This window comes from Populus trichocarpa, chromosome 2 (genome assembly GCF_000002775.5).
Source record: "Populus trichocarpa isolate Nisqually-1 chromosome 2, P.trichocarpa_v4.1, whole genome shotgun sequence".
NCBI classification, from domain to species: Eukaryota; Viridiplantae; Streptophyta; class Magnoliopsida; order Malpighiales; family Salicaceae; genus Populus; species Populus trichocarpa.
This window is the reverse complement of record NC_037286.2, coordinates 13,634,864-13,652,312: the sequence shown is the minus strand read 5'-3', so window position 1 is coordinate 13,652,312 and position 17,449 is coordinate 13,634,864. Positions and strand designations below refer to the sequence as shown.

At 33.2% G+C, this 17,449-nt stretch overlaps 1 protein-coding gene across 2 annotated transcripts; it reads right to left on the bottom strand.

The window, feature by feature from the left end:
• Positions 1-98: 98 nt before the first annotated feature.
• Positions 99-6,390, bottom strand: LOC7457415 (U-box domain-containing protein 24). 2 transcript variants are annotated; one of them, XM_024595403.2, is made up of 5 exons: positions 6,242-6,390; positions 4,171-5,526; positions 3,112-3,415; positions 2,167-2,657; positions 99-1,569 (listed from the first exon to the last, which is right to left on the bottom strand). In XM_024595403.2, exons 2-5 carry the CDS (start codon positions 5,410-5,412, stop codon positions 574-576), a joined length of 3,033 nt encoding a protein of 1,010 aa, XP_024451171.2. In that variant the 5' UTR covers positions 5,413-5,526; positions 6,242-6,390; the 3' UTR covers positions 99-573. The 2 variants fall into 2 exon arrangements, with proteins under 2 accessions (XP_024451171.2, XP_024451172.2); XM_024595404.2 differs by having other exon boundaries at positions 4,171-5,421; positions 6,242-6,389.
• Between the last annotated feature and the right edge of the window lie 11,059 nt (positions 6,391-17,449).

The window sequence follows — 17,449 nt, the reverse complement described above, 5'->3', positions numbered from 1 at the left end:
ACATAAACAGGTGCATTACTACTCCCAGCAGAAGCTGGACCACTCGAGGCTTTTATTTGATTGCTACTCTTTCTGTCTAATAAAATAACAACCAAGAATATCAGAAGCTATGCCACAAATACGAGCAAAGAATTCAATTCTAGTAGGGGAAAAAATGAAGAATGATCGGGGAGGGTACAGTAACCAGTCTATCAATGGTTACCTAATCCTGATCTGTCATTTTCTCCTGCAGACAAATCAATAGCTAATTCAACTTTCAACTGTACAAAGTGAACAATTTATGTGGCACTTAACATAAGCCACTTCTAAAAATCCATCTCTCTATCAATATTCTCTCTTCACAAAAAAATGATAGAAAATGTTACGAAATCAGCCCAAGACAACTTATCTGGCATCATCTAGAAGTGAGAAGATGCCCTTCTACAGCCACTTTCCATCCAGCATTGAAAACGTGAAGCCCTACTCATAGCCATGCAGAGGCTTCTTGCTAGAGAATCAAGATGGGATTCATTCCTAGTCATTACTTGTCAGACCTGCTCTGTATGATTTTGAGGCATTAAACATTGAATTTCTTTAGAAGTAAGAGGACTGTTCATGAAGTACGTTCAAATGAGCAAGTATTCTGGCTGAAAGAGACTTCATTCTGCTGTTACCCCGTTGTGTCAGGTCAACCAAAGGCATCTGCGCAGAGGACCCATACTTTTGTTTTAACTCTGGCAGCCGGAAGATCCTTTCTAGAGTGTTTAGAGCCTTTTCCTGCAGTCTGAGGGATGATGAACCAAGAAATCCAATAATTGGTGGTATGGCATTTGCTTCTGCAAGCACCTTACTACCATTTTGAAGTTTAAGGCCATCAATTAATGTCAGCAGGGCATCTAAAGAAGCCTCACAGGTTCCAGGATCTGGATCTTGAAGAACCCTCACAAGTGGTCCTACCGCATCAGCTTCCACAAGGCAAAATGATGATTCAACAGCACATATTCCCTCATGAATCGGGCAGCCAGTTTCAGGTGGAACAGAGAAGCACCAGAATCCCTTGTGCTTCGGTATTGGACGACTAAGTGCTAGTGAGCTCTCCGAAAAACGAGCAAGAGAAATTGCAGCACATTTCTTCATCATGGTAGTTCCAAAGTCCAGTAGCTGCACTAACACAGGAATTATGCCAGCTTCTGCAGCTCTCTTTTGCCATTCTGGATTTGTTGAAGCAGTAAAATGCCGCATGGCTCCAGTGGCGTTTTCGACTAAGTGATTTTTACGGGGATCACTGTGCTTGCTATCAGGGAGAAATTTAGAGATCACAGGAAGTGCCCCAGCATCCAGAAGCCACTGGGTGATCTGGTGCTTTTCTGGGAGGTTTGAGATAATACCCATCGCATAAGTAATCACTTCTTCAACATTAGAAAATTGGATAATCCGGAGCAAGGTCTCGATGCATTTCTGACCCACATGCTCTAGTATGATGGCTTCATTGTCATCTTCTATCAAGCAATATAACAGCTTCACAGCATTTGCTCTCACATTAGGGTCGTCGTGCTCACATAACTGGACCAAAACTTGCATGGCTGAGCACTGTTATCAAGACAAGTTAGTAACAATATGATGAAACCCTATCTAACAAACATTATAGATAAACTTAAGAATCTGGAGGAACTGAATGGCAGGATAAGACAATAACAGATGGAAAAAAAAATCTCAGGTGCTTGCATCTGGCAATTTTCCTGGTCTGACACAGGTTTATTAAACAGTAAATAAGCATCCCATGTATTATCTTATCTGGTACTTTGTTCATAGCAAGAATAGATTCATCTTTTAAGAACATTATTAAGAAATTGGATCTTGATGGCATTCTGAACACCAGCAGTGTAGAGCCAAATATGTTAGTAGCCAATATCTGGCCATAACATTGCATCTATGTATCTAATTACATTTATGCACCGACATTTCTTGTTTTCTTTGCAGGAGAAATTACATCTAGTTTTATCACAATCTTTTTGGTATTAGATTTTAGCACATTGTATTGCATGTGGATTGTGCAAAAGTAATTACTATATTAACAGAAATTGTAAATATCTACTATGCACAATAGCCATGGTCTACTTTTCTTTCCTTTGAATATGCAGTAATATCATCCTAGAACTGGACACACAGACAGAACTTCTTGTGTACCTCTGTCAGCTTGGCCTTGATATTTGATGCTGATGGGGACTGGCATAAGGCATGGAAAGCTAGAAGAATGTTTTGCTGCACATCAGGCCCTGCTAAGTTAATTAATGAGAAGAGCTTGAAAATGTCATCATCAGATTCCAACAATGAAACCAGCGTCGGGCTGGATTCTTGAGATACTGTTGATACAGCAAGGTGCATGATTGTGGTAGCCACCTGCTCACGTAAACTTGAAAACGAAGAGATGTGCTGAAAGAGAAGGCCAAGTAATGGCTGAACTGCACCTTCTTTAATCATCTGCAGGCCATTTTCAGGTAAGCTTGATAGGTTCTGAAGAGCTTTGACAGCCACTTTTTTCATTGGAATGTCACCACATGATACCAAGTGAAGAAGAGGACCCAGAGCACCTCCTTCAAACAAAGATGCTTTGTTATGATCAGTTAACTCCAATTCTGCCAGAGTTGATGCCATGATCGTTTTCACATCTTCTGGTCCTGCATAAACAGGTCAATAAGCACTTTTGAAATATGAATATGTCTCTCTTCAATCACTCCAAGGCTAGAACATAAATTATTATCATATAAATATTACACTTAGCAGTCATTGGCAGAAACAATTTAAACTCCAGGTTACATTGTTGAATTCATACATAGCAAGTTGGTGACCACACATCCAGCATGCTGTTAATATGGCATGTCGAATGTCACTTGGACATCCAGAATTGTATGAATTGACACAAACACATTCAGCATGATTAATTAGGCCCAGTTTGACTCCATATTGTGACAAAGATTTCAGCTCATTTTACGAAGGGCAGCAACTATTCTAGGAAGATCTTGCACCAACAAAAATAAAATAAAATAAAATAATTGTGAAGGGGAAAATAGATGACAGGATTAATCAAAATTTACATTAAGAAGATTAATACAGTTGTCACATGCAAATCACCTGTGGATAGACGCTGCAGCAAATGTTTGAAGTAATTTGCCTTAGCCATTTGTATGATGTTGGGATCAGAGAACGAAAGATTCTCCAATAGCTCTTGGGCATCTGCGGCAGCTTGATTGTCATCACTGCTTGCCATGGTCACTAAGAGGAGAATACAACCCTGAACCTTTCCAATGCCATCCCTTACCAAGTTACACTTTGACAATTCCAACAGTAATGCCACTGCTAACTTCCTTTCCCCAATACGGCGTCCAAGAGATCGAACAATGGACTCGATTGCATTATCAACATTTGCAACTCTTTCCTGCAACATGTTTCAGATTTTAGGAAAGAATTGCTATCAAGAAACACCTCCTTGATTATCTACCAAGTTTATATGTCAAATATAATTAGGTCGGTCAATACCTTGGATAATTTTATGAGTGTGATTTCAATCTAAATTGAAAAGTTTCTTTATGTTTAGTATTAATGAAGTATTGAAATTATCAAGAATAAATCAATTAATTTAATTCAATGGAATGAACAAATCAGCTATAACATCTCTCTCTCTCTCTGCCCTTCTCCCTCTCTCTCTCTCTCACACACACACACACATAACTGATCCGAATTTTAATTAAGCAAGTGGCTCATAAGCCTGCATTGTATTTTCCTATTTCCGTATATGCATATTGTGCATGTGCATCCATGTTCTCTGTCCACATTTGTTTGTATCTGATAGCCACATATTTGCAGTATTTGTGCACATAATTTATGTTTGTTAGAAGAGAGAAGATGGGGAAGGTGGAACAAAAATAACGTGAGCTCAAGGATAAAGAAAATCTATCATCGCAATGAAAGTTTAGCCTCTATAAGAACTGATTGGAGGTGATGGATCCATGTAGCCAACCCGGCTAGTTTCATACAGAGGTATTGTTGAATGAAGTTGAGCTGAGCTGAAATAAGCACACTATAACTTGCGGTTGCAAATAATCACTATTTAAGTATCTTGCTGTCCTTCATCAGGAATGGAAATAAATAGAGAAAGAGAGAAGACACCATAATAGATCAAGCTTGAAGTACCTTGGCATAATCACTATCTTTTGCAAGAATGCAAAGGATGACTAGAGCACGATTCCTTATATCTGGATTTTTTGCTCCAAGAAGCTGGATAAACTGTGGTATATAATTCTCCAATATCACCCATTCCCGATGTTGGTCTCTTTGTTCACAGAGATCCTCTAACTGTTCTAGGCATTGAAGCACTTCTTCTTCTTCTTCTTCTTCAGATACAAGTTTTGATTTCATGGAAGCAATTTTAATCATGGTGTTTCTATCCTTCCATTCTTCTATTGATTGCCTAAGAGTTTTGTTAGGCCTCAAAATTGATGTGTCTAGAGGGGTCATGGTCAGAGGACACATTTCATGGCCGTCTGCAAGCCATTTTTCTATTGCACTTCTCTCAAATGTCTGTCCCGAAGAGGTCTCCACAGGGTCCTCCATAACATCCCGTGTAATTGGGCAATAAAAAGACTGGAGAGGTTCCAATGGTTGACTACCCAAAGACTTCCGTTTGGTGAAATACTTTATCTCTTTTTCCTTAGGAGACGAAGCAGCATCTGCCCTTTCTAACAAAGCAATTATCTGATCCATTTGTATAGCTTCAGCCTGATCCTTCCTTAACCGGGCATTTTCAATCTCACTCTTGAATTCTTCAAACTCTTTCTTCAATGCAGACCTGTCAGTTGAGATCCCAACAGCCTCAGCTATGTGAAACAGTAACTTATTGGCATAAGAACGATCAACAACCCTCTCCTGTATTCCGGACTCAATTTTCACCAAAATCTCTTCTTCTGCTATAGCAGCCTTGAACTCAGCTCTCTGCATACTATCACGAAGCTTTTCAATCTCTTCAATTATACCAGCTGAAAGATCCAAAGAGGCCAAAGGAAGAAGACCTAGAGCTCGGCTTATCTCTCTTGCGATGTCCTCTAGGTTCTTAATTATCGTCCGAGAATTCATTAGGAGATACACTTTGTTTCTCTTGGTGCAATCAGCAGTCAGCTGCTTTGCAGCTTTAATTTCCTGATTTAGGATCTCAATGGCACTGTTAAGGCTCCTAGAATGACTAATGTCTTTCTTATTCAGCTCTTTTAGAACAGGTGCAACCCTTTCCAAGTAGACAGAAAATTCCTTAAAACTCTCCTTCTTAACAAGGACATTGTTTGCAGCATATACAACCTCCATCATCCCCTCCACAATTTGTGAAAGGCACTCATCAGCTGGAAAAGAACATGCACTAGTAATAACATCTAGTGCCATCATGTATCACTCCTACAAAAGCTAAGAATCAAAACACTCTACTCCCATGAGGTAAAAAAACCCAGTTGCAAAGCAACCGTCTAGACATTTTGATCCAGATCAGGTTTCATAAAATGCCTGCATTCAATTCAGATTATGCACAGATCAACAGAACTACTTGCTATATTTATTAGAGCCCATATTGACAAGGAACAGAATGAAAACAAATATTCAGAGGAATTGAAATCATGGCCTCCACTTGGTTTCTAAGCATACAAAAGAAATGAAATGCAGACAAATTTAAACCATATGACTATAATCTGTTTGGTTGGGTGAAATACGGATTCAATTGTACTGGTTTTTATATCATTTGCAATCCCTTCAAGCCTCCACATGAAGTGCTTAAATCCATTATTAGAATTTAGGTTAGACAACTTCTTTATTCAAAAAGTATCTGAGATGGGTGCTTTCCCTTCATTTTTTTCCCCAACTCTATTTAAGCCACCACATAAAGTGCTTAAATTCACTGAGCTGAGCCTCCATGGCAAATCCAGAAAAAAAAAATGCATGTTTCCATCATAACTGATGATCTTTTCCCACATTATCTCTTTAACCAAACAGAAATATTCAATTTTTTGAAGTTGAGACATAGCCTTGGAGCATGAACATGTGACCAATTTTAAACAAAATTCAACAACAGGAGATAAAGAAAGGTTCAGCTAATCTTTTCTTTAATCAATTCAAAGCTCAAAATGAAATTCAAATAAACATAGTCAAAAGAAACGTTAAATTAGATATATAAAAAAAGATCCAACTATAATTATCTTTGAAGCAGAGGGAGAGGGAGAAGGACCTGTTCAGGTAGTAAATGCCCATGAAAGTTCACTAGAAGGATCGATTTTCCGGGAAAATGCACGGATTTTGCGGGGAAAGTATAAGCAAGACCCGAAAGAAAACAATAGTAACAGTACAAAATGAGGTAGCATATATATATATATAGAGAGAGAAGAAAAAGGAAGCAAAATAAACAAGGAAGAAAGAAGACGACTTTAAAAATATTAGTTTTTGGTAAAACCAATTTAGGTTTCTGAAAAAAAAAAAAAAAAGGCATAAAAGCACATGTATTTTTGTATTTTAAAAATATTTAAAAAAATAAAAAAATTAATTTTTTATTTACTTTAAATTAATTATTTTTAGTATTTTTAAATTATTTTAATATATTAATATAAAAAATAAATTAAAAAACATTCTTTAAATACATTTTTAAGCAAAAAAATATTTTAAAAAATATTAATTTTTAATAGAACTAATTTAGGTTTTTGAAAATAAAATGGTTTAAGAGATCGTTTATTTTTGAAAATAAAATATTTTAAAAATATTTTTAAACAAAAATTGTTTTGAAAGCAATTATTACTATAATGCCTAACAAATTAGTAATATATATATATATACACACTCATACACACACGAATCTCAATCTTTCATATAGAAAATACAAACGATTGTGTTTTTGCATTTCAAAAACATTTATAAAAAAATTTAAATATTTTTTTTGTTTCAAATTAATAAGTTTTTAATGTTTTTATATTATTTTAATGTGTTGATATAAAAATTAATTTTAAAATATAAAAAAAATTATTAAAAAATAATTTCAAATAAAAAAAACTTTAAAATACAACAGTTAATAAACTATCTGACACGTTAAAGACTCTCTCTCCTTCTCTCTTTCCTTTCCGAAATCATGTGTCTCTCTACTTGTTTGATGGTCTTTTGGCTTGACTTTGTTAAATGACTCACTCTTTGTCTTCTTTCTATAGTTTAACTCCTCTCCTGTGTGATCAAGATCAGGGCAGCATGTCTTCCGAGTGGTTAGAATAAGCACAACACATTTCAAATTTATATTCTTCTTCTTTTTCTCATCTTAATTTTAACGGATGCCTTGTTTTTTTTTTTCTCTAATTATTTTGAAAGCTGATTAAAAAAATTAAAAAAAAAGGAGAGAGAACAGCTATTGCAAAATTAGGTTAAAACGACGAAATGGTGTAAATTAAATTAATTTTTTGATGTACGAGGAGCAGTTTTGAGATTGCTGGAAGCAAGTCAAGTACTTGTTAATTCTCTGGGTGAGGTGCCAGTCCTTTTGATGCTATCAAATGAATGTTATTGTGGACAAACCCGTAAATATAGATAACCTGTTGAAACCTCTGACTATGTAAATAATTTAGTATAGTTAGTTTTAATCCGGACACTCTTCCTGGTATGAAGGAAAATGTAAACATCGATTCATCTGGCGTGGTCAATTAATTAAGTTTGGTGTACCCTTGAACTGGTAAGTGAAAGGGAGATTGCTGGCTAGTAAAAGTTACACTTGACAGTTATACTATGAATTTAAAGTAATCTCAATTACAAAAGCAATTTTTACATTAAATACTAATGATGACGATAATAATAAAAAAAAAATATAAAATTGCCGAATTGAGCTCTTTTGAAGCCTCTAACCAAGGCAGGCTGCTTGTTAATGGTCCAATCAAGGCTTAGATTAGGGAAGAAAAAGAGAGAAGAGAAGGGGTAGACCCAAACCGAACCCGAAAGTCCAACCAAGGCTGGGAGGAGGAGAAGGGGTAGACCCAAACCGAACCCAAAGGTCCAACCAAGGCCGGGAGGAGGAGAAAAGGGGCTAACCCAACCAAACCCTCTCCATGCAAGCCCAACCAACCCCTAGCCAGCCAAATCATGGGCAAAAGAGGGTGAATGAGGAGGACGAGGTTAGTTGCTCATTCTTGGCCGAACCGACTTTTATTCTAAACCCAACCAAAAGTGGAGAAAAGAAGGAGAAGGGGATAAAATGTCAACCTAACCGAACCTTGCACATAGCTTGCATTGGTCACTCTCTCTCTCGCCAATAACACCCTCGCTTAAACTGTTTCAGACCACATTCTTAGCCAATGACTATTCATAATCCTGACTCCTACGCTAACACTCATAACCTGTAATGATCACCCTCTATCATCAATAAAAGCTCTCTCAAACTGTCTTAGGCCAACCTTTTTGCCAACGGCTATCCATAATGTTGACTCTTGCACTAACACTCCAACCTGCAATAGCCAACTTACGAGATGACATGCTCGCGTGCTGCCGCGGGTTTATAAAACAAATGCACTTGATAGTGTTATAATTGTGAACCAGCGCTAGATAAGTAATAGAAATTAAAGGAATGTTGGAGCAAATATTAGAGACTAAAAAAAAAGACGGAAATTAAAGGTATGACGGAAAAAAAAAGTTGTGTTGGTGATCAAAAACTTAGAGACTGAACAAAATGATTTGTAGCAATCTACAGTGTTTTGTGAGGAAAGATATAGTGTTTTCGCCACATGATTTAGCTTTTCAGTTAATAAAAAGCAAAAAAAATTACAAAGCTAAATTCTCTACCAACTTAATATTAAAAGAAAAACCAACAAAGATAATTTTGAAAGGAAAACAACCCATGAGAAAAAACATTGCAGCAATTGACAATGTTTTGTGAGGAAAACTATAGCACTTTTCCCAATAAAATAAAATAAAAAACCATTTAGAGAAATATTGTAGCAATCCACAGTGTTTTATGAGAAAAACTACAACGCTTTCCTCATATGATTTAGCTTTATTGTAATTATAACTCTTAACCAACTCAATATTCAAAAAAAAATCGACAAAGATAATTTTGGAAAAAATCATAAAAAAATCACATGAGAAAACACTGCAACAATTCACAGTGTTTTAAAGAAAAAAAATTACAAAGCTAAATTCTTAATCAGCTCAATATTAAAAAACAATCGACAGAGACAATTTTAGAAAAAAATAATAACAAAACAAACACCAAAAAAAGGAAAACAAATCATGTTGGAAACATTGTAGCAATTCACAGTGTTTTGTGATGAAAGCTACAGTGCTTCCCCACATGATTTAGCCTTATTTGTAATGACTTGTAATTATAATTCACAAACAACTCAATATTAAAAAAATAAAATTGAAAAAGATAATTTGAAAAAAATTATAAAAAAAAAACCATGCGGAAAGACACTGTAGCAATCCACAATGTTTTATGAGCAAAGCTACAATGTTTTCCCCACATGATTAAGCTTTATTACAAAGTTAAATTTTAACCAACTCAATATTAAAAAAAATAAAATCGACGAAGATAATTTTGGAAAAAAATATTACAAAAAAAGAAAACACAAAAGAAACTGGAAAAAACCATGTGAGGAAAAACTGTATCAATCCATAGTGTTTTGTGAGGAAAAACTTGTATTTACTTGTAATTGCAATTTTTAACCAGCTTAATATTTAAAAAATAAAATTGACAAAGATAATTTTAGGGAAAAACATAACAAAAACAGAAAAAAACCATATGGGAAAAAAAACTGTAGCAATCAACAGTAATTTTCGAGGAAAGTTACAGTGTTTTCCTCACATATTGTAACTGTAATTTTTAACCAGCTCAATATTAAAAAATAAAATAACAAAAGATAATTTCGGAGAAAACCATAAAAAAAAACCATGCGGAGAAACACTGTAGAAATCAACAATGTTTTAAAGAAAAAAAATTACAAAACTAAATTCTCAATCAGCTCCATATTAAAAAAAAAATCAACAAATATAATTTTGAAAAATAAAGAAATAAAATAGAAAACTATGTGGAAAAACATTGCAGCAATCCACAGTATTTTAAAGAACAAAATTACAAAGCAAAAATTTTAACCAAGTCCATATTTAAAAAGTAAAATCAACAAAAATAATTTTGGAAAAAACAAAAGAAAAAATAGGAAAGTTGAAAAAAAAATTTGAAAAAAAAATAATTTTGAAAAAAAAAGAAGAGGAAAGCACTGTGGATTACTGTTGTAATCCACATTACTTTGTGTGTGAGGGAACAGTGATTCCCCCACACGATTTAGATATTGTTGTAAAAAAAATCGACAAATATAATTTTGAAAAATAAAGAAATAAAATAGAAAAACTATGTGGAAAAATATTGCAGCAATCCACAGTATTTTAAAAAAAAAAATTACAAAGCAAAAATTTTAACCGGGTCAATATTTAAAAAGTAAAATCAACAAAAATAATTTTGGAAAAAACAAAATAAAAAATAAATTAAATAAAAGAAAAAATAGGAAATTTGAAAAAAAAATAACTTTTTTTAAAAAAGAAAAAAACAAAAAAAAAGAGGAAAGGTTAGCAAAAAAAGAAGAAGAAGGAAAGCACTGTGGATTACTGTTGTAATCCACAGTACTTTGTGTGTGAGGGAACAGTGATTCCCCCACACGACTTAGATATTGTTGTAATTTGATCAATAATTAATTCTCTCAAACTATCTCATGCCAATAGTTATAATGAAGCCTAACTTTGCATCAACTCTCCTAGCATGGTCATCCTTTTCACAAATGATTTATTCTCAAGCACGAACCTATCTTCTAATGGCAAGCTAGCATGGTGTATTAATCAATGACTCAATTTTTTAGGAAGTCAGATAATCCTCGTCATTTCTCTCTTTTGGATAGGTAAGCATATATGACTTGAGGTATCTTTAAATACCATAAGTCATTAGATCAGGTAAAAAGCTAAGATAAATTCATTTGACTATATTACTCTCTTGTTCCACACATGATATTTAAAATCCAGCCCACTTTCCTTGTAGAATATTGTTCGTTATAGCTCAACTCAACTCGGCTTCCACGCCTTACGGTTTTGTTCATGTCAGTCCACATGCCCCAAAACACGTCCTACAAGGTTAATTACCAACTATCTTAATATGATCTGGTTTTGAACAATCTTCTCTTGACGTGGGATGTTACATAACATTATATTCTTTACTAGTCATTCTCTCTTCACATATTCAATTTACCCCCCCTCTTTATATTTATTAATTTAAACATCATAGAATCTTTTATTTTAATGAAAATCTTATTTTACATGTCTATCACCAAGTCTAGATACAATGTCAATTTTTTTATAACTTCGTCGAGTAATAACAAAAAAACAAAATGAGAATTGGACGGTCAATATGGGCAATCCTAAATGCTCTTGGACACTGGAAAGGTGCCCACTTTAATCCCCCAAGTGAATTGACCAGTTCAATTACAAAGAAAGAACCAAGTCTTTTCTCTTGAGGAATGCGCGCATGCACGTTACAGCTGGGAATATTGGAAGGGGTCGCACTTGGCAGTGATGGATGATCTTCTTGAAAAGTCTTGCTAAACAGGAGGAAAGTCGTGGGCCCCCAAAAGAAAACCCTAGGTCTAAAAAGTAGATGTTCCAGTCAATTCAAGCAAAACTTTTTTTATGATTATTTATTTTATTATTTTCAATTTAACTTAAATAAGGCTCTTGTTTTCTATTTTGAAAACTTTATATTTGATAAACATGTCCTCGTCTTAATTCTTCATGAATCTTCTTAATAAATACAATAAAATAAATCTATGCATTTTTTAGATTAATAATAATAATAAATAAAAACCTAGTCTAAATTTGATATGCAAATTGGCTAGAGATCAATAATATTGATCAAAGCTCATCTAGCAACATCTGTGATGCTAGCTTGTTGCACCGCTTTTCATAGGGTTTTGAATTTTTTATTTTAAATTAATTTTTTTATATTTTTAAATTGTTTTAATATCTTAATATTAAAAATAAATTTAAAAAATAAAATAATATTATTTTAAAATAAAAATAAAACACTTTAAATAAAAATATCCACGTAAACATGCACTCGGTATGAACGCTTTCCTTGCTGCGAACTGCGTGGCACGTTATTAACAGCACGTCACAAGTTGAGGCCCTTCCATCAATAAATATCTTGGCATGCAATTATACTGGAGCTATTGGGGATTTATGTACCAAAAGTCTTTATTGCCACGTGTCCACGAACAAAGCTATCTCGTAAAATCACTGTTGTTTTCTCCAGAATCATCTTTCAAATCAACCCTCATTTTACGCGTTCGATTTTTTAAAGAAGTTCCGACCAAGCAGTCGCGGGTAATTATTATTATTATTATACAATACACAAAAAACAACGTGTGGTTTTAACGGTTGTCATCCACTTTTAACTTATTTGTACAAGGCTTTTTTTTTCCTTCTATTATATTTTTTTCCTTTTATTATTTAATATTAGATTTATTTTTTATTGAATTTCTTTATTCTCGTAATATAGATAATAAGTTTGACGGGCTAACCTGATTAGCTCGAGTTTTTTTTTAATTTTTTTTAATTTTATCATTTAATATTAGATTAATTAAGAATTATGCTTCATGATTTGTTTTGTTTACTTTCTATTAAGTTATTTCAGCTTTATAACTCGGGAATAATACTTAACATGTTAACTTGAGTTGATTTGGGTTTATTTTTGTGTTTTTTATTGAGATTTTTTTCAATTTTATCTTTCAATATTAGATCGGTTGAGAATTGAGTTACATAATTTACTTTGATTTGTTTTCTATGAAGATATCTTGGTTTTGTAATCAAGGATGCAAGTTTTAGCATTTTAACCCTAGTTAAATTGAGTTGTTTTTTTTTATTTTCTTTCCAAGAAATTATCTTCGTCTCATGACCCGGGTCACAGGTCCTTCAACATTGAATTTTTGTTTTATTGGGTTGTCTCCCTTTCATAACCTAGGTCGCGAGTTTAGCAGGTTAACCCAGTTGACTCGATTTTTTTTTAATTGACTTTTTTTCCTTTCTAATTTCATCATTTAATGTTGTGTTTCATTTTGGAATTAGGTTGCATAATTTGTTTTAGTTTACTTTTTATTAAGTTATCGTGGCCTCATAACTCAGAATTAATGCTTAATGGGTTAGCCCGAATTGACTTGACTTATTTGTTTTGTTATTTTTTAAATTAAAACTTTTATAAATTTCATCGTTCATCATTGAGTATGAGAGGGTCGATTGGGGATTGAACTTCATAATTAATTTTGATTTGCTCTCTATGAAGTTATTTGAGTCTCATGACTAGAGTCATGAATTTGGAATGTTAAATCAGATCATTTTTTTATTTTCTTTTTATGAGGTTATTTTTGTCTCATGGATTTGACAAATTGATTTAGATCATTTTTATGTTCTTTTTTTAATCTCATTCTTCAACATTGGTCTGATTAAGAATTAAACTTCGTAATCTATTTCGATTTGCTATCTATGGAGTTATCTTAGTCTTAGGACTTAGATCGAGGGTTTGACAGGTTAACTCAGTTTGTTTTTTTGGGTCCTTTTTTAATTAATTCTTTTTTTTTTCAATTTTATCCTTCAACATTTAGTTGATTGAGAATTAAACTTTATAATTTGTTTTGATTTGTTTTCTGTAGTGTTATCATAGTCTCACAACGCATGTCATGAATTTGACATGTTAACTCGAGTTTGTCCAAGTCAATCCAATATCTTATTATCTTATTATTAAAAAAAAATATTATCTTGAAATTTTTTATGAGTCAAATTATGTTTTTACGGATTGTTCAAATTATTTTTGAACCTGCAAAATTAATCAAGTTATATCAGATCATTCTCCATATGATTTAATTTTTTTTCCACCAGAAAAATTAAAACATTGGTAATATTTGAGTTTTTTTTTCATTCAAGAAAAATTTGATGTAACACGTTTCATAACACAAGTTGAAACTAAAGGAAGGCACAAAAGTCTAACTTGCTGTTTTTATATTTCTGCTCTGAATGTAATTGCTCATATTTTTTTTTGTTGCCTGTATACTTTTTTTTTTTTTACTAGAGATATCTGGGTTAATTTACGTTCACTTCAACTAATTTCTTGAGGTCTTATAGTTAACAATTATACAAGCCTTCAGTAGCCCTGACATTTGTGGCACTCGAACTAGTGATCTCTAGGAGCAAACTCAAGACCTGATCAATTAAGTTATACCCCTCTAAAATTGCTTGTATACTTTTGAGTCTGGCAACTGATTTAATCTATGGATGCGACAATGCCAGTGATCTCTATAAGTAGCAATCCCCAGTAATAACCAAGCAGAGCGAGTTAATGGTAATGAAAATAAAAGTTTGAGGTGTTTCATTGCTTATAATCCAAACATCGCGTCAATTTTATAAAATTAAATTATAATTGTTAAATAAAAAATAAAAAAACTCAATAAAAAAGGGTATAAATAAAAAAAGAATCCAATCAAAAAAAGAAAAAGAACATGAATTAAAAAAAAAAAAGATGTGAGGTGATTCACTATGCATATGAATTGTGTTTCCACCTCAAATGTTTTAATATTTTTATTAATGGTTAATGTTACCAATTTTGGTGGGCAACATCGATCTGATTTTGCCCTGCAGGTTTATTTTGACGAGAAACATGGCGCGCCCAGAACATAGGGCATCATGAACCAGTATCAGCAGCGAGCCTCCAACATCTTTTCTGCCATCGGGCCTCAGGAAAATATTTCATGGGTCCATATATTTCATCTTTTCTGCCATAAAGCATACAAAAATCTGGCCCATCCATGACCATCAGATCGTGCCTTCAAATCTCCCGTCAGAGATCCTTTGGCCCATTGAAATCTGTTCCAAGTTCCAACAACGCCAGGCGATCTGAAATTGTACTATCGTTGTTTACGCGCAAAGCCAGGATCAGAGAGCAGTGTTCGTGGCCTTTCCAAATCTTAAATATTCTTGTTTATGATTAACTGTTTGCTTTTTGTAGCATAATGATGTCGGGTTAGTTAAATTCATCATTAAAAATCAAACGTACAGTTTTTTTTACCTTTTATAAGGAACGCTGTGGTGATTCTCAGGAGGAACATCATGTTCTTTTCTTTTTTGTCTTTCGAGGATTCAGTGAGTTGTTCATTTCACTTTGAAGATGGTTTCGATTTGACATCCCGAACTTCATCCTTGGGGATGTCACTGCACCCAAGAATTTTGTCGGTGCAAATAAAGCTGGGAGTCCTTTTCTATTTAAAGACTGAAGTTGCTGGGATAAAGCAAACTTTATTAGAAGTTTCCCGTGCATTTATGGGCACTGTAATAAAACTTGGAGCTGCCTTTTTCATGAACGAGGGGGAGCTATGGTAGTGGAAGATTTTTTGTTTTATCGTAATAATAATAATTTTTAAAATATTTTTAATTTAAAAATAAATTAAAATAATATTTTTGTTTATTTTTAAAAGTTATTTTTAATATTGATATATTAAAATATCTAAAAATATAAAAAAACTAATTTAAAACAAAAACAAAATAACCAAAAATGGGGACGGGCATAAGTTTTGTAAACTTTAATGTAAGGGTGATCATTTTCGATTTGATTCGATTCGGTTTTTATTTATAAAAATAATCAAATCAAAATTTTATAAAAAATAAATAAATAAACCAAAACCGATTCCAACCGACCGGTTTCAGTTCGGTTTGTTTTTTATGTCAAAAATTGAAAAAACCTATACAAGGTTACCGTGTATGATGAATGTGCAGTCAAATTCAAGTAAAATGAGTGCCTCCAATCCACATCTGCTGAACAACAACAGTTGGAGTTTCATATCCAAGCCAATCCACATCTGCTGAACAACAACAGTCGGAGTTTCATATCCAAGAAAAAAATAATAATGATCATCAAGAACAATAATCATAAAATAATAATGAGAAAAATAAGAGAAATAGCAGCATCAACAACAACTATCACAAGAAGAAATTTGAGTCGCTTAGATCTGTCCAGTTGTGGAATCAATCCCTATATCCATCTAAAAAACAGGTAATATAATGACCACCAACCTTTTGAGTTTGGAGAATGATACAAAAAAAGAAGAGGGATTTATTTTGTGTGTTTGATTCTTGCATGATTTGCCAAGAAAGATAACAGTGACAGAAGTGAAAAGAAATGGGGCTAGAGGTGCATTCGAGCCATTTCACATGGAGAAAGTGTTGGGAAGAATACAATTATGCCAAGGAGGCTAGGCAACAGGGTTAAAGCATCGAGTTTTTTTTTTTTTTTCTTGTTATTAAATGTAAAAGAATAAGGCTAGGGCGATAGACTCTAAGGAGTGGGGGTGGTTGCTAGGATTAATGGGTTAGAATATAAAGTATTTTTTTTTAATATATAGTATATATCTTTTAATATGAACCGGTTTGATTTGATTAGAGTTTATTGATTTTAGCATTATGAAACCAAAATCAAACCGAACCATAAGTTTTTTTTAAATATTCTAATCGGTTTCATCAGTTTTTTTTATGGTTCGGTTTTTTTTGATAATTTTTTTTATTTTCTCAATTTAATTAGTTTTTTTGTTTTTTAACTTATCCCTGCTTTAAGGTATTTGATTACAGCATCAGACGGTGGTCTGAAGTCCATCTCTCAATGGGGATATGCATGCATTTTTTAGAGCACTTCAAATTAAAATAAAGTAAAACAAAAGCTGAAGCTCAATCCCGAGATTGTTCCGGGAAACAAGAGATGTACGAGGAAGCTGCCTGGACAGCCAGGTAATTAGAGTCACAAATCCTAGCTCACAATCCCATTAATAATGCCACAGTCAACACTAGCTAATTAATTTTCTCTATCATGCTATGTGAATTAATAATGCACGGTACCTATTAATTAACGAACACTAAGCTGTGTCGCCAAAATACTGTAGTATATTTACTGTTTATTCTCAAATAACTCACCGAGGATTGGAATAATTAATTTTTTTTTAAATCAATTTGTATTTGATTTTTTTCCTTGCAATTGAGCTTTTCTTTTGCTCAACCTTGCACCAAATTGTATTTTTTTAGAAGTAAGGATTGGATGGAAAGCTAGAGAATCAGAATGAAAATAGTTGGTTAAAGAGATAGTGGCTTCAAATTTCATACAAACAATTTATTTTAATCCTTCATCCTTTTGGGTTTATAGGCGATCGGTCATTTTAATTTTAAAAAATATAATTTTGATACTAAAATTTATTTTTCTTATTTTTTAGTCATTTTTTACAGGAGAAGAGAAAGAGGAGTGTTAAATTTAAGTTTAAAGAGGAAGAAACATCATTTACACCTATTTCAACCACCAAAATGATAAAAATTAGTGTCAATGACTTTCATTCAGTGAAGGGAGTCTTAT

Bases quoted from the DNA above. Each gene is read 5' to 3' on its own strand.
- LOC7457415 (XM_024595403.2), bottom strand. From the start codon at position 5,412: ATGATGGCACTAGATGTTATTACTAGTGCATGTTCTTTTCCAGCTGAT. The intron at 3,416-4,170 runs GTACTTCAAGCT...AACATGTTGCAG, and splicing joins AAGATAGTGATTATGCCAAG to GAAAGAGTTGCAAATGTTGA. The intron at 1,570-2,166 runs GTACACAAGAAG...TCTTGATAACAG, and splicing joins TCAAGGCCAAGCTGACAGAG to TGCTCAGCCATGCAAGTTTT.